Here is a 14,817-nt window from a genome sequence, read left to right as displayed (position 1 = left end):
CTCAAGTCATGCTTTATGCATCTTCAGGACTCTCCAGTTACTTTCAAAAAAGATAAACTTGCAAAATTTTGTGAAACGTGTTAGCAGTTATTGCCTCTTTGTGATAGTTTCAGAAAGGAAAAGCCTATGTTCACAATAAAGACAATATTATCTTCCTTTAAGTGCTGCTTTTTTTCCTAAGAATTTTCCCATGGAAAACCATACTACTTTATTTTATATCAGAACTGGTGCTTTACTTTTAAAACTTTCCTTTAGAGACTGGAAAATGGGTTCTAGAGTGAATGTTACCACCAAATTCCCAGTTGGTAAACTCAGACTTTCAGTGTTGCTTAAGGGTTTTCCACTGAATCTTTAAAGTTCAAATTGGGTTGCTGAATAGTTATATCTGCAAGAAGTAGTGTGTGGTGTCCAGTTGTCACTTGTAAGACTTAATTTTCTTCCACCTGAAGTAATTCTGAAAGGGGACTGAGAAACACCTTATGTATTACAGCTGAATTCTGCAAGAATTTCCGAAGTGTTTATAGCTTTTTCACTGAGAATATCTGCCAGTATGTAGAATTTGCAGAGGAAATATTAGACGTAATCTGATTCTGACATTACTCCTTTTTTATTCAAAATATACAATGATACAGACATCATCAGTGGCTCTAGTACAGTCACACACTTATTAAGGGAGAACGATGTTAGGTTGTTAGTCTCTGCATGGAGTTCACAAAATCATTCATGTTGATATCCTGTGCCAGGATCTGTCACATACTGTGACTCATTAGTATCTCACCACATTCAACAAGTTAACTTTTTTCCTGTCTTACTTTTCACCCTTTGTTATCACTTCCCAAGCATCTGTGTCAAGGAGGTCAGTCAGATACGAAGTCTGACCCTCAATGAACCATGAATATCTATGCTTTAACTAGATACCAGTTTTTGCTTGCTGATCTAGTTTCTTCCACATGACTTAAAGAAATTATCCTCAAGGTAGATAGCTCCCCAAGCATTGTATTATATATGTGTGTATACAAGCAAATACAATGCATGCATGCAAATAAATTCAGAAAATCAGCAGCTTTGCAATTGTTACTTGGAAAAAAGCTATACTGGTCATTTGATTTATTGGCATGTTGACTATTATTAGTCAATTCATTCTCACTGCAAAAAAGCTTCATGTAATTTTACAGGAGATAGAGAAAAGGAGAAGAATTGAAGAAGCATACAAAAATGCTGTGACAGAACTGAAGAAAAAGTCCCACTTTGGAGGGCCGGACTATGAGGTACAAATTCTGCTTTTGACATTTTAAAAAATGCTATGACTTTTAAAGATTGGTTTGTTTCTCAAAGCAGGGAAAGGGATATGCAAATCAAGGCGTTTGGCTCATGCAAGTGTGTTCATGCCACTTCTATTTTTACACCGTGGAAACTGAAACTATGAAGAATCTCAGTCCTTAATTTTTGAGAATGGGAGTCTCTCTTCACCATGCTCTGCTTTTGTCTAAAGCATTTTGCTTACAGATATTTCTGCTGATTTTTATTATTGTACATTTGATACTGCTTATGTGTAATAGTTTTGTACTTTCTCTTTTTAATGGTTCAGCTATATAGATATGTAGAGCAAATATGAAAACCCTGACTGCAGAGGCAGTCCTAGAATCTGAAGTTTAACCTGAATTGATTTTTAACTTGTCACTGCCTCTTGAAATTTCATGTTGACAAATCTAGTGATTTTAGGCTCCTTTCATGTTAAATTGCATATTTCAGCAGCTTCCTCCTCAGTGTGATAGTCAAATTCTAAGATGCTTAAACCACCCTCTGAAGAATAATGTAAACTAATATACCTATAATGCATTTTTTAAGAACTTGACCCTTTCATGTACATTAGTCAAGCACGTTTCTACTTACAAATCATGAGATTTAGTAAGAAATAGCCTGAGAAATAGTAGTAGTATGTTGAGACATTTAAAAGATGATTGAGCTTAGGTCCTCTCTTGTGACTGAGGCATACACTGTAAAAGAGAAAGATGAATAGGAAGTTAGACTTTGTCTACCTGGTTATGAATCCAGCTGCTTCTCCCAGATATCCCTGTTGTAAAGTAGTTTTTTGAAATTTGCTGGACCAGCTTGTTTTACAATACAGTAAATGAAGTAAACTTAATTTTCTGAAATTACCATTTTACTTAGTAGACTCAAGATTTTAATAGTTGACTCAACTCTACCTGCTGTTTAGTATTAAACTGTGCTTTCCAGGAATTTTCAATAGAGATCCCCAGAATTTTGTCTTCTCATGTTATGTTTTGAGGACATATCTGAACCTGCCCTAAGGCACTGGAGTACTTGGAAGGAGTGTAACTACACAATTATGTTAATATGTGTACTTTACTGACACTGTATACATTTTTAAGAGAAGATATGTATTAGTTAAAACCTAAATCTGGTGTCACAGTGTATTGAGACTGTTACTCAGTTTCCTGGTTTTTTTCTTCTTTATACAACTATACCTAAATTGTAGTTGGAGGTTGTAACTTCCATTAAGAAGTAGAGTTTTCAGAGGAATTGTAGTCTAAGAATATTGGTGAAAATATTTGAGGTCTATAGAAGAAATTTGCTTCCATCAGTTATAAGCATAATATATAAATATATATTTCTAATATTAAACTTAAGTGAAACTCTCACGTCTCCGAAATGTTGAACTAGTTTTGGTTTTTATGCTCTAGGAGGGTCCTAATAGTCTGATTAATGAAGAAGAATTCTTTGATGCTGTTGAAGCTGCTCTCGATAGGCAAGATAAAATGGAAGAACAGGTATTGATATTTGAAAAATGCCTTCATGATGGGCACTTCATGGGAGACTTCTGTGACTTAAACTCAGTTCTGGGGTGCATCTCCTGAGTATTTTATTCTGCCACTGATAAGGGGAGGTCACGATATTTTTACAGTTGCTTATATATTATTGCTTATATATACAGTTGCTTAACACTAATTTTGAGAAAGTGACTTCACAGCTTACATAGAAAAGGATAGTATAAGTGTTAAGCTAATTGAGTATCTCTAGTTTCTGTTTCCTAACTAAGTGTCCTGTATAAAACTTATCTTTGTATGTAACTGATGCCCTGTGCAAATAAGAACTTCATACACTGCAGCTATTTATCAAAACCTTATTATTGATCTGAAGTTTCTTTTGACTCTGGCAGTATGTGAAATAGGAAGGACAGAGTTCTGCTGGTGGTTGTTTTTATTTTAAAATCCTGTAGGCTCTAGCTACTTCTCAAACTTATTTCTTGAGTACACTTCAACGACAAGGATCAAAAAGGGACAAGGTGCATGTGCGGAAATGTATAGAATATGAAAACATATAACAGTATATAAAATGAGAGGGAATAATAGTGGTGCATCCTTTGTCTTAAAGTGTTTAGGCTTTTGAATGTAGTGAATACAATGACTTGGTTAAGAATGGAAAGACTTTCTAGTTGGGTGTACAGTACCCAGCAGAATTTACCTATGTTGGAACCTCTTAGTGGAGAGTAAAAGTTTTGAGTGGCTGTTGTACAACTACATGGATCCTTAATGCTGCCGATCTATTTTTCTTAACTCAGAAATACACCTTGAAGTATAGACAAATTCAGTCTCCAGGCCCATTCACTAACAGAGAATTCCAGCAGGATGACAGCTTCCTGCCTGTCATGGACAGCATTAGTTGTTGTAGTCACTATGTAGACTGAGGATGACTCACTCTGTTTCATAGTCCACCCAGTAGCAGCTGACTACTACTAATTAAACCTGTTTTGTTGCAGTCCCAAAGTGAAAAGGTCAGATTACACTGGCCAACATCCTTACCTTCTGGAGATGCATATTCTGCTGTGGGGACTCATCGATTTGTCCAAAAAGTAAGGTATTTCTCATGATCTCTTCCGTTTAATGGACTGATCTATGATAGTTCTACATAATATTTTGTATGGGTAGGTGAGATTTTTCTGGGGGGTGTTTCTAGTAACTTTCGATGGTTTACTCATTTCCAAATGAAGTAGCTGGAATTGGAGAAGGACTGTTTTCTGTCTTGGCTCAAAACATACTGATTTGAGTACCTATTTAGAATACTCTTGACTTGTATCAACCTTGTCAGCAGTGTTTTCATGATACCTTCACCAAAATTCATTGAACTGACTTTGTAAAGAAAAAAACCCAGCAAAACCAGTCTTTTGTATTGGATGAGTTGACTTTTTTTTTAGTGTTACTGGAAACACTATGCTCCTCTCAGGGCTACAGTGGGAGCATAATACATAATAGGTGCATGAAATCAGCATTCGCTGCTGTGCTTGCTGCTTATGGTGCTTTTGTTTTCCTTTTCTTCATTATCTTGTGCTTGCAAGTTGGTACTGAATGCTCTGTTGTGCCTGTGTTCTGATTACTTGGTTTTTTCTTTGTCTGTCTCTGGTAGCCCTATAGTCGCTCTTCCTCCATGTCTTCCATTGATCTAGTCAGTGCCTCTGACGATGTTCACAGATTCAGCGCCCAGGTACTGTATTAACGTGTAGAGTGGGGGTTGCATTTCTTTGCTGTATTTCATCCTCTTCTCTAGAACCTGGGTTTTTTGTTACATAAGTCACTGCTTGCTTTAAACTAGTACGTTGAGACAAACAGAAGAGTTCTCTATTCCTGTACTAAATGGTTGTCTTTTTACATTACGCTTGCTTTGCATATCACTTGTGCAGATGCCCAAATCTTGTGAAACTGTTGGATTTAATTCAGAAGCTTTAATAGAAATGCCTACAATTTGAAAGTTTTGCATTTCTGATTATAATAAAAGTAGAATTACACCTGGTTTGTGAGGGCTGGGAATGGTCTTTGCTTCAAATTGAGAAGCTTTTCTTGCTTTTAAATCAAAGGTTTGATTTTTGTCTTTAACATTTGTTCATAATGGCTTTAAGATACTAAATGTTAAGGTTCCCTATTACCATTTTTTACCTCTACAACTAGTTTTATTACTGAAAGGTCATAAACTGTGTTGTTGACAAACAAGATTGTGGGTATGAGAATTTTTATGGAAGAGTTTCAATATATCCACTTACCCTTCAGAAAGTAAGTCTGATGTCCTGAACATGTCAATGTAGTCATAGTGGCATATTCCAGTACAATGGAATGTACAAAATTACTCTAGGTGCTTGCTCTGAAGGTTGTATTTCAGAGCAGGATTAGATAGATGACTTGAGGTGTTTGCTCTTGTGTCTCAAAAAAGTTGTGCAGACATGGCATTCATGGCATTAATTTCTTTCTGCTGGGCTCCATATGTGATTGTGAATATGGAGCTTCGTTCTGGGATCTGATATTGGAGGTTTTTTGAAATTATTAACTAACACTGCAGACAACCTGCTCTTTCAAATAGAAGGAATGGATTTTTTGATTAACAGAGCCTGGAATTGTACCACCTGCAGACCTTACTACCAGCTTTGTGAGCAGGACCCTAACATTTAAGGACTTGCTTATTGGACTGAAATCGCGACACTTTCCTTGACCTTTTACAGTCAGTTTATCTCTGAAATTTGAACTTATCACAAGGGGAAAAAGTATGCAGGTCATATCGCACAACACTGACAGGATCATCTCCAGCAGTCAAATTAATTTTTCAAGCTTGTTTTTGTTTGGGAGGAGGGGGAATATGAAGTAGCAGAAAGCAAGTTTGATTCCAAAGATAGGAGCTAGTTGTCTGAGGCTATGGCTACATGGGCAGTTCAGTAGAAGGGAAACTCAGAGCTGCTAAAATATGCAGGCCTCCTCATTTTCACCTCTTTTATGCCTGTGGTAACATTTATGCATTCATGTGATAAACCTGAGTATCAGAGCACTAGTGTGGCTGAAAAACTAGCCATTTAGAAACAAATCTGAGGTGGACCAGGTCCTTATCACAATGAAGCAAATTGAGGATAAGGATCAAAATCAAATGGACTTGGAGTCAAGCTGTTCCTTTTTTCAGCTGCTGCATGCATTATACTGTGTAGTAGTTACTACTGAATGCAGTTTTGAGTTAATGAACTCACTGCAGAAATGATGATCCTGAACTTACAGGAAACTACTCCCCCACCCTCCCAATTATTTTTCCTGGAACAAATTTTTGCCAGATCAACAAGTCAGTCCACCTGCACTGGAGCATCATTGCTACTGAACAAGCAGGTGAAAGACAACTGAGAGCATGAAGAGAAAAGCAGAACACCTTTTGGTGGCAACCGAGTTGGTTATTAATAGGAAAGTGGCCTCTGTCCCCAGGCTGAGGGTTTGACTTTTGGAAAGGCAAGCTAATATCTTGATTCTGAATAGATGTGACTTGTTTCTAGACTTCATTAATATGAAGGGAATTGTGATATCAGTAAAAGGTCAAGTAGAAACTTACAGCCTTGTTTTCAAGATTGAGAAGTATAGACGTATTCTGATGGGAGTTGGTTTTACAGTGTGCCTCTAGAAAAGCATTGATTTACCTTCTGCCAGTTGATTGGCAGGTTGATGGCTTAAAAGGCTGTAGATGTTTTGTAGATCACTTTATTTTGAAGGACTACGAGATTTAAAATAGATTGAACTGTTCTGAGGGCCTTGAAAGTGAAGAACTTGCCACTTCATATTCAGGCCAAGGCTGCATGGTGTACAGGTTACAAGTATTTTTGCAGACCATGCCTGTAGCCTGGCCAGGAACCCAGAGGTAATCGTGTGGCCTCCCCAGTGGGAAAGAAGCTGTGAATCTTGATTCTGTGGCTCTGAAATAGGTGCAGATTGACAGACAGCAACCAGTGCCTAGATTATATATATACAGTTTGGAGAGGTAGTATGTGCAAGGCTGTTGTAGGTACTGCAATTCCTTGGTGAAGCAGAAGTAAGAAAACTGTTTAGGTTGTACTCCTGTGGATGCCTCCTCCTCTTCTTTCCTTGCTATTCCCCTCATCCCTCTGCATTTAGCAAAAAGCAGCAAAAGACAAAACAAACATAGAAAAGCTAGCTTTGTCCTGAATAGGTGAGGAACTAGGGGAGAAGAGGCATAAGGACCTGAAGGTGTTGCAGGTAAATGTTGGGAGCGTGGTCAGGATTCCTTTCTGAAAGAAGCATAACCTAGAGCTAGTAAACTGAATCTTTAAATAGCCCACATTCTTACCTGGTTTGGATTGTACTGTCATTGTTTCACTGGAAAAAAATAAATGCACAGCTACAGGCTGGGCAGGGAATGGATTGAAAGCAGCCCTGAGGAGAAGGACTTAGGGGTATTGATTGATGAGAAGCTCAACATGAGCCAGCAGTGTGTGCTTGCAGCCCAGAAAGCCAACCGTGTCCTGGGCTGCATCAAAAGAGGTGTGACCAGCAGGTCGAGGGAGGTGATCCTGCCCCTCTACTCTGCTCTTGTGAGACCCCACCTGGAGTACTGCGTCCAGCTCTGGGGGCCCCAGTACAGGAGAGACATGGAGCTGTTGGGGCATGTCCAGAGTTGGCCACGAAGTTCATCAGAGGGCTGGAGCACCTCTCCTGTGAGGACAGGCTGAGAGAGCTGGGATTGTTCAGCTTGGAGAAGAGAAGGCTCCAGGGAGACCTTATAGCAGCCTTCCAGTACCTGGAGGGGGCCTACGGGAAAGCTGGAGAGGGACTGTTTATCAGGGAGTGTAGTGACAGGACAAGGGGTAATGGGTTTAAGGTGAAGGAGGGTCGATTTAGATTAGATGTTAGGAAGAAATTCTTTACTGTGAGGGTGGTGAGCTACTGGAACAGGTTGCCCAGAGAGGTTGTGGATGCCCCATCCCTGGAAGTGTTCAAGGCCAGGTTGGATGAGGCTTTGGGCAACCTGGTGTAGTGGAGGGTGTCCCTGCCAGCAGGAGGGGGGTTGGAACTACATGATCTTTGAGGTCCCTTCCAACCCAAACCATTCTATGATACTATGAAATAGAAGAATCTTCTGCAGGAAACCTACCAGTAAGTGGCAGGAAAAGATGGCCTGTCTAAAAGCAGAAACACAAATCTTGCAGGTGTTTTTAGTTCATTATAACTCAAAACCAAAACAAACCCCAGAGAAAACCTCCAACACTGGACTGTTAACTTTTCTTTCTGTAGAGAAGTCTATAGTTAAGATAAACTAGAATTTCCATCCAATGGATTTTATTTTGATACTGTACTTTGAGGATTTTGACTTGATTCAATAACCTTTTTTCTTCCTGGCCTTAAGTGTATTGTTCATGGAGTACATAGTACAAACAAAATTACTGCCTTAAAAGTAAATAACATCCTTAAATTCTGTATCATATCAGAAAAAGATCATTAAGTATTTTTAAATTTTGCTTTCTACATGTACTACTTGCTCAAATATATGTTTTATACATTATTTTATATGCACATTAGGCTTACTATTTTTGTAAGTTGTGCAAAACCATTTATGGGTTCAGGCTGTTGATCTTGTGATTGAGTACTTAGACTAATTTTTGTGTCAGTCAATTAACTAACCTTTGCTTGTAGTGCTTTTCCTTTTAAAAAAGGTATTTCTAGTAACTCAGGAAAATAGTATCAATCACATGGACTTATTTGCTGTGACAAGTTTTAGTAGTCACCTACTTTTTGGCTGGAAAAAAGTTATTGAAGTGTTTCTAGTACTTGTATCCATTGCTGTGTAATGTTTACCTTTTATTGTTGCTTCCATTTTTCTTTGGGGGAGAGTGGGATTTGGGAAGGGGTAGGGAACCAAAGAAACAAAACAGGATTGTAGATTTAAAATAAAAATCCATTTCCTGTCCCAGCACCCATTTTCTTGCACATTATATGGAATTAAAAAGTATTCACACAGTTTGATAAAAATATGTCAAATATTTGGCCCTTTAAAAAAAAGCACACAACTGTCTAGCTAAATAATTTTAAAATTAGTATTTTATAATCATAGAGTCTCTGTATTATCATATTTTTTTGAATGTAAGCATTTCTGTTCTTTTTTTCTAGCTGGTGACTGCAAAGATGCCAGTGAAACAGAATAAGCATGCTTTGCTCATGACTGTTTCCTCACTGCTCTTCCAATATGACTTTTGATATGCATTCATTTTTTTAGAGCTTGTCTGTCTTCCTCCCCATCCCTCTCGCCTTTGTTCAGCTTTTAAAATGCTCTTCAGTGAATATCTTACAGTGCATGGTAATTCTATTTAAAGATACCTGAAGTAAGTTCCTATAGGCGAAAATAAAACTGTCTTGGGTAGAAATAGTGAGTTTTGACAGTTTAGAGGTGCAAAGGAAGGAGAGGAAGTACCCATAAAGAATGAAGTTGGAAGCTGAATCAAGATTTTGGCTTTTGTTTCTGAAGGCCAGAAGTATCTGCTTGTTCTTAACCTGTAATAGAAAGCTCTGTTGTCCAAATTCAGCTTTTGCACAGAATTTTAAGTATTGATTTGTGGCTTCCAACACTGTGCAGTCTCTGCCCAAGAAGATGGAAGGAATGAGTTAAAAATGTGTAATTTTTTTTTTTTCCTTTAAGGTGGAAGAGATGGTACAAAACCATATGACATACTCCTTGCAAGATGTAGGAGGAGATGCCAATTGGCAGCTAGTGGTAGAAGAAGGAGAAATGAAGGTAAACATTTGGGGTTTTGTTTAACTGATAGAAGATGATACCCTGTGAAGATGGATACTTTCAGTCTGGCAGACTTGGCAGTGTTAGATTTACGGTGGGACGCGATGATCTTAAGAGTCTTTTCCAACGTAAATAATTCTATGATTTTCTGGGAATACTATCACTCAGCAAGTTATGCTGTTGAAACTTCTCTCTGAGAATAGCATTGTTTAAGTTAGGACTGGAGTCCACAAGAGCTCTGGCTTCTAATATATTTCTTCATACAAAATCCTGTGTAACTCTTGTAATAGCTTTGTCTTCACAGATTCCTTTCTTATTCTCTCCTACTTTAAAATTTGATATCAAAATGATGTGTAAAACAAATGTTACAGAGTAGCAAGTTACTGTGTTGGCTGCTGTACTGCTGTATTGTGCTTGTATGGATCCGTATGCATAGTGATAAATAAGGTAGCTTAATCGTTTTTGGAGACTGGTATTTTAACGTGGACTGCCATGTTAAGAATATTTGCATTGGTAGTTACCAGAGAACACTGACATGGCAAATGATCCATGTGTTATTTTTCTAGGTAAGTGTTTTTTAAAAACTTCATGAAATTTTAAACAATTAAACACGAACAGTTTTGACAATTTCTGTTCTACATTTCTTTCTTTCTATTTGGCTATAGGTATACAGAAGAGAGGTAGAAGAGAATGGAATAGTGTTAGATCCTTTGAAAGCAACCCACGCTGTTAAAGGGGTAACAGGGCATGAAGTTTGCCACTACTTCTGGAATGTTGATGTTCGTAATGACTGGGAAAGTAAGGAATTGGTTCTTAAGCTTTGCATGTATACCAGCAAGGATATTGTTTAGAACATTGACCTAATGTGCTTGTTTACTGATGGATTTTTTTTCCCCCCCTCATCTTTTAGCAACAATTGAAAATTTCCATGTTGTGGAAAATTTAGCTGATAATGCAATCATCATTTACCAGACACATAAGGTAATAACACTTCAGCTGTATGCATACCTTACTGAGACAGTCTGGGGCATATGTGTTCTAATCTTATTCTGAATACTTTAATGGCTTAACAACTTAAAATACTGTTCAAAACAACAGTTCAGAACAAGTTCTCTATTAAGCTGCAACTTTGTCAATTTTTCAAACTTGTCTTGATAGCATAATTGGATGTGCATGTGTCTGATAGAGCTTGTAACAACAAATGAGGACTGTTTTTAATCTCTAAATATGCCAGCAAGGCAATGGTCATCTAAAGCAAACTGAAGCAATAAATCAACACTGACTGCAAGGAAGAAACCTATACCACTGTATCATATATTTTGTTGCAATAATGCAAGCTATTGTTGACCACAAGTAGTTGACGTACACATTTGCATTTTGAGGTGATATAATTGCTGGTACAATATTTGATTTTGTAACTTCATTATGTTTCCCTCCCCCCCAATCAATTCTGGTGTAAATTTACTAAAATGTTCATCTGAATTATAGCCCAACAACTGTAACTTAAAGGTTCAAAAAATGGGACTGAAGTGTGCAGATTCATTTTTAATCTTGCATGATTCCAACTAGTAGTATACTCAAATATTAAACCAAGTACTTTTCTTTGACAATTTTACACCAGTAATGCAGTTACCTTAAAACTTCTGTAACAGAGGACTCATGATTTTGAGTAAGACAGTTGTGTAAACTGTATAGTGTTGTGGTAGAAGCTAGGCTTTTTTCCCCTATTGAGTGTCAGGAAAATGGCTTTTGTGTATTTTCTTTATCAGACATTTTGCTTCTGAAACTTTCTCTTAGATAATATCAGTTTACCCTATCTGTCTTACTGAAGTAGTAGCTTTTTGAAATAATATTTGTTTTAAATATTTCTCCCCTTCTCTCTGAAGGCATAAGTAACTGTAGATGCATCTATTTATACTTATCATAGAATCATAGAATGGTTTGAGTTGGAAGGGACCTTAAAAATCATCTAGTTCCAACCCCCCTGGAACGGGCAGGGACACCCTCCACTAGACCAGGTTGCCCAAAGCCCCATCCAACCTGGCCTTGAGCACTTACTTAATCACTAGTTCAGTTTGTAACTTACAAGTATTGACTAAAATGTAAACCTGAGGTTGAGGAAACAGGCGGGGAACTGCCTCTTCCTGTTCGTCTACTGAAAAAGTCATTGCTGCTTGGCTTTCTGCATTTCAAAGGCCTTAAACTTTTGCCTTACGTTTTTTAAAATGGAGCATAGTCTTATAACCTGATACATATCTGTACAACAGCTATGTTCTGTTTCAGTTTTGAAAAGTTACTAACCTGAAGAAACTTTTACTTAAGTAACATGACTGACCTGGTTTGCCTTGCTTGCTTTTTTCCTTTCTGTGAGGATAGTAAGTACTTAATTTGCAAAACTGGAAAAGCTTATATTCAGGTGTTTCTCTGCAGAGGGTGTGGCCAGCTTCTCAAAGGGATGTCCTCTATTTGTCTGCCATCAGAAAGATACCAGCATTCAGTGAAAATGATCCGGAAACATGGATTGTGTGCAATTTCTCTGTGGAACATGACAGTGCTCCTGTAAGTATTAGTTGCATTCTATCAAGTTCTGCTTTTAAGATAACATTTTCCTGTTATATGGTAGTGCATGTGCAGTACTAGAGTAAGGGAGATTGGGGGGGGGGGGGTATGCAAAAATATGGTTTATTTAAACCAGGTGATACAATGACCTGATGAAGGCATTCTGAGCCAAAAGCTTTCTTGCCTTATCTCAACAGTTGGCAGATCTATGGTGTTGCAGCAGAATGGAAGCAGAATTTCTGGAGATGTGAAACCTTTTTAAAGAATTGAGGTTATACTCTTTGGTATTGTCAGATATAGGAGTAGGCTTGTATAAATCTAGATATGGTATCTGTTAAAGCTCCATCTTACATAGTTCCGCAATGATTGTTTTCTCTGGAGTATTTCTGTTCTGATTGCTATGCCATAGCCTGCTTACAAGGGAGTAGTTGCTAACAGATATTTGTAAGTTCCGATACATTATTCTTTAAATGTTTCTTTACTCATTTGTCACAATAATTGAAGTAATTCACTTGTAATATTTATTAAGCAAGCAGAAACCTGAGATTCAGGCATTTTAGTTTAACCCTTTCCCTATTCACCATGTACCTTTCATTTCACTCAGATGCATGTTATATCCACGCAATGCTAGAATGCAAACTCTCAGCAACACAGCTTCTGGAGTGTCTTAGACTTCATAGTAAATTAAAATGTTAGCAGTCAAGTGTGCTGAAACAAATTTAGTTTGAGGCTTACAAGTGTTTCATTTTTTTGGCAGCTGAACAATCGCTGTGTCCGTGCCAAAATAAATATTGCTATGATTTGTCAGACTTTAGTAAGCCCACCAGAGGGGAACAAGGAAATAAGCAGAGACAACATCCTATGCAAGATTACATATGTAGCTAATGGTAAGTCTAAAAGTTTTTGGTATGACATTCATGATCACTGCTAATTCTGGGGAGCTGAATACTGGCAAAAAAAGCTTGATGCTGTTTCCTGTTAAATTTATATATAGCACCACACTTGTGGTCTTCATTTTCAAAAAGATTGATTCATGCGCTATGTGAGTCAGTGAATGGGATCATTCCTCATGTGGCATTTTGAGAGGATTAAGTATGTGTAGCTCAGTCCTAAGTACAGAACCTTGGAGTGCAGGAGGCAGAAGAAATGTTTGCAACTGGGATGACTTGGCATAGCTTTTTATTTCAGCACTACTGTGTTTTTTTCCTGTATTGCTATAATGTGTTTTTTTTCTCCCCCGATTCATCTTGTTAGGCTGAAAAGCTGCTGATAGTAAAGATACAGTTCTTACCCTCAGTGTTATGAAGGAGCAAATACATTTTGTATGAGGATGTTTACAAGCTGTATAATCTAGCCTACAGTATTTTATTTTTTTTTAAACTGATAGAATCCTTGGTATTGGCTGAAAATTTATCAAAGCCAAACTGTATTGTTACTGTACCTAGTATTTTGCAGTATAGTGTAGTATTGGAGCTACATACTTATTAGCTCCTCTCCTGCAACTACAAAACACTTCAAGAGTAGCTCGCCTGCTTATTACTTCTAACCACCTACTACATGGCTTACTAAGAGTCAAAGTCTGAAAAATTGATTCAGTAAATCTTTGCTGTATAGGAGTGACGTAATTTGTATTAAACCCTGTACAAATACTATATGGTGTTAAACTCTGGGGTAAGCTGCTGTGTTTTCCTTGTCAGAAGTTTCCCAATTACATAAAAAAATACATTTTCATTAATAAATTCTGAGCTATGATTATATGGGAAGTGGCAACTTTTTTAGCCCTATGAACCAAAGCATATTTTAGAATTAGTTTGAATTTTGTTTGAAGTGCTTTAAAAATAATTTGTAGGACATTGGCTATTTAGCAAGTCTGCAGACAAATGCAGCAGTTATTGAAAGGTTAAGACTGACTTCTGTTTTCTTTGAAGTAAGAAGTAACTCAAATGTCTTTTTCTGTTGTTTCCTGGAAGTCCTTAGAGAATATAATCTTCCATTTGGGCATTCCCCAAAGACTCACAACACAACATCAAATGTGTTTTCTAAATAGTGGCATCATAGAACTGGACTGAGCTTGAGTATTAAGAGTAGAAAGTGCTACAATAGAGGCTGTAAGGCCATTAAAAAAATCTGCTGATCAATATTCTTTCCTGTTACTTCAGAAGGAGTTGCAGGAGTACCAAGTTTTCTTTTCTAGCCTTTAGCTGATTTGTTCTATTTCAATGTCTACTTCTAGTGAACCCAGGAGGATGGGCGCCAGCATCAGTGTTACGGGCGGTGGCAAAACGAGAATATCCAAAATTCTTGAAGCGTTTTACGTCATACGTGCAAGAGAAAACAGCAGGAAAGCCTATTTTATTCTAGTATTAGCAGGTATACATTCTTTTTTTTTTTGTTCTTAATTCACTTAATTTACTTAATTCACTGCAAACAGAAATATGCAATCTATAAATGTTTTACCATGATTAGCATGAATTCAGTGCTTAGTTTTAACGTGTGAATGCAATATACTTTGTAAAGCATTCATGTAATTCATTTGTATTATTAGCATGAAGAATGAGGGCTGCACCAGTTATCAAGTATTAGTTTTTGTAGACTTTTGCTAGTTTATCTTGCAATTTTTTTCATACATGTCTAATTTATGTAAAAGTATAGAAGGATGAAGTATTGTTTTTTCTTGCTATCACAGGCATTTTACAC

At 37.3% G+C, this 14,817-nt stretch overlaps 2 protein-coding genes across 3 annotated transcripts in view; one reads left to right on the top strand and one right to left on the bottom strand.

Annotated features, from left to right (window-relative positions):
- HMGCR (3-hydroxy-3-methylglutaryl-CoA reductase) overlaps positions 1–14,817 on the bottom strand; it is an 87,784-nt gene that overhangs the window by 34,973 nt on the left and 37,994 nt on the right. The window lies entirely within an intron of this gene.
- Positions 1–14,817, top strand: part of CERT1 (ceramide transporter 1) — an 81,842-nt gene that overhangs the window by 63,217 nt on the left and 3,808 nt on the right. Inside the window, exons 8-17 of one of the 2 annotated variants that reach the window (XM_075741187.1) lie at positions 1,176–1,268; positions 2,706–2,792; positions 3,782–3,874; positions 4,426–4,503; positions 9,466–9,561; positions 10,227–10,359; positions 10,472–10,542; positions 11,992–12,120; positions 12,878–13,007; positions 14,354–14,490. In XM_075741187.1, coding sequence (XP_075597302.1) covers positions 1,176–1,268; positions 2,706–2,792; positions 3,782–3,874; positions 4,426–4,503; positions 9,466–9,561; positions 10,227–10,359; positions 10,472–10,542; positions 11,992–12,120; positions 12,878–13,007; positions 14,354–14,481 — 1,038 coding nt within the window. In that variant the 3' untranslated portion in view covers positions 14,482–14,490. The remainder of the gene's footprint in view (positions 1–1,175; positions 1,269–2,705; positions 2,793–3,781; positions 3,875–4,425; positions 4,504–9,465; positions 9,562–10,226; positions 10,360–10,471; positions 10,543–11,991; positions 12,121–12,877; positions 13,008–14,353; positions 14,491–14,817) is intronic. The other variant, XM_075741188.1, reaches the window with a different exon arrangement.

The sequence above is a fragment of the Balearica regulorum genome, chromosome Z, assembly GCF_011004875.1.
Source record: "Balearica regulorum gibbericeps isolate bBalReg1 chromosome Z, bBalReg1.pri, whole genome shotgun sequence".
NCBI lineage: Eukaryota > Metazoa > Chordata > Aves > Gruiformes > Gruidae > Balearica > Balearica regulorum.
This window is presented reverse-complemented; position numbering and strand designations above follow the sequence as displayed.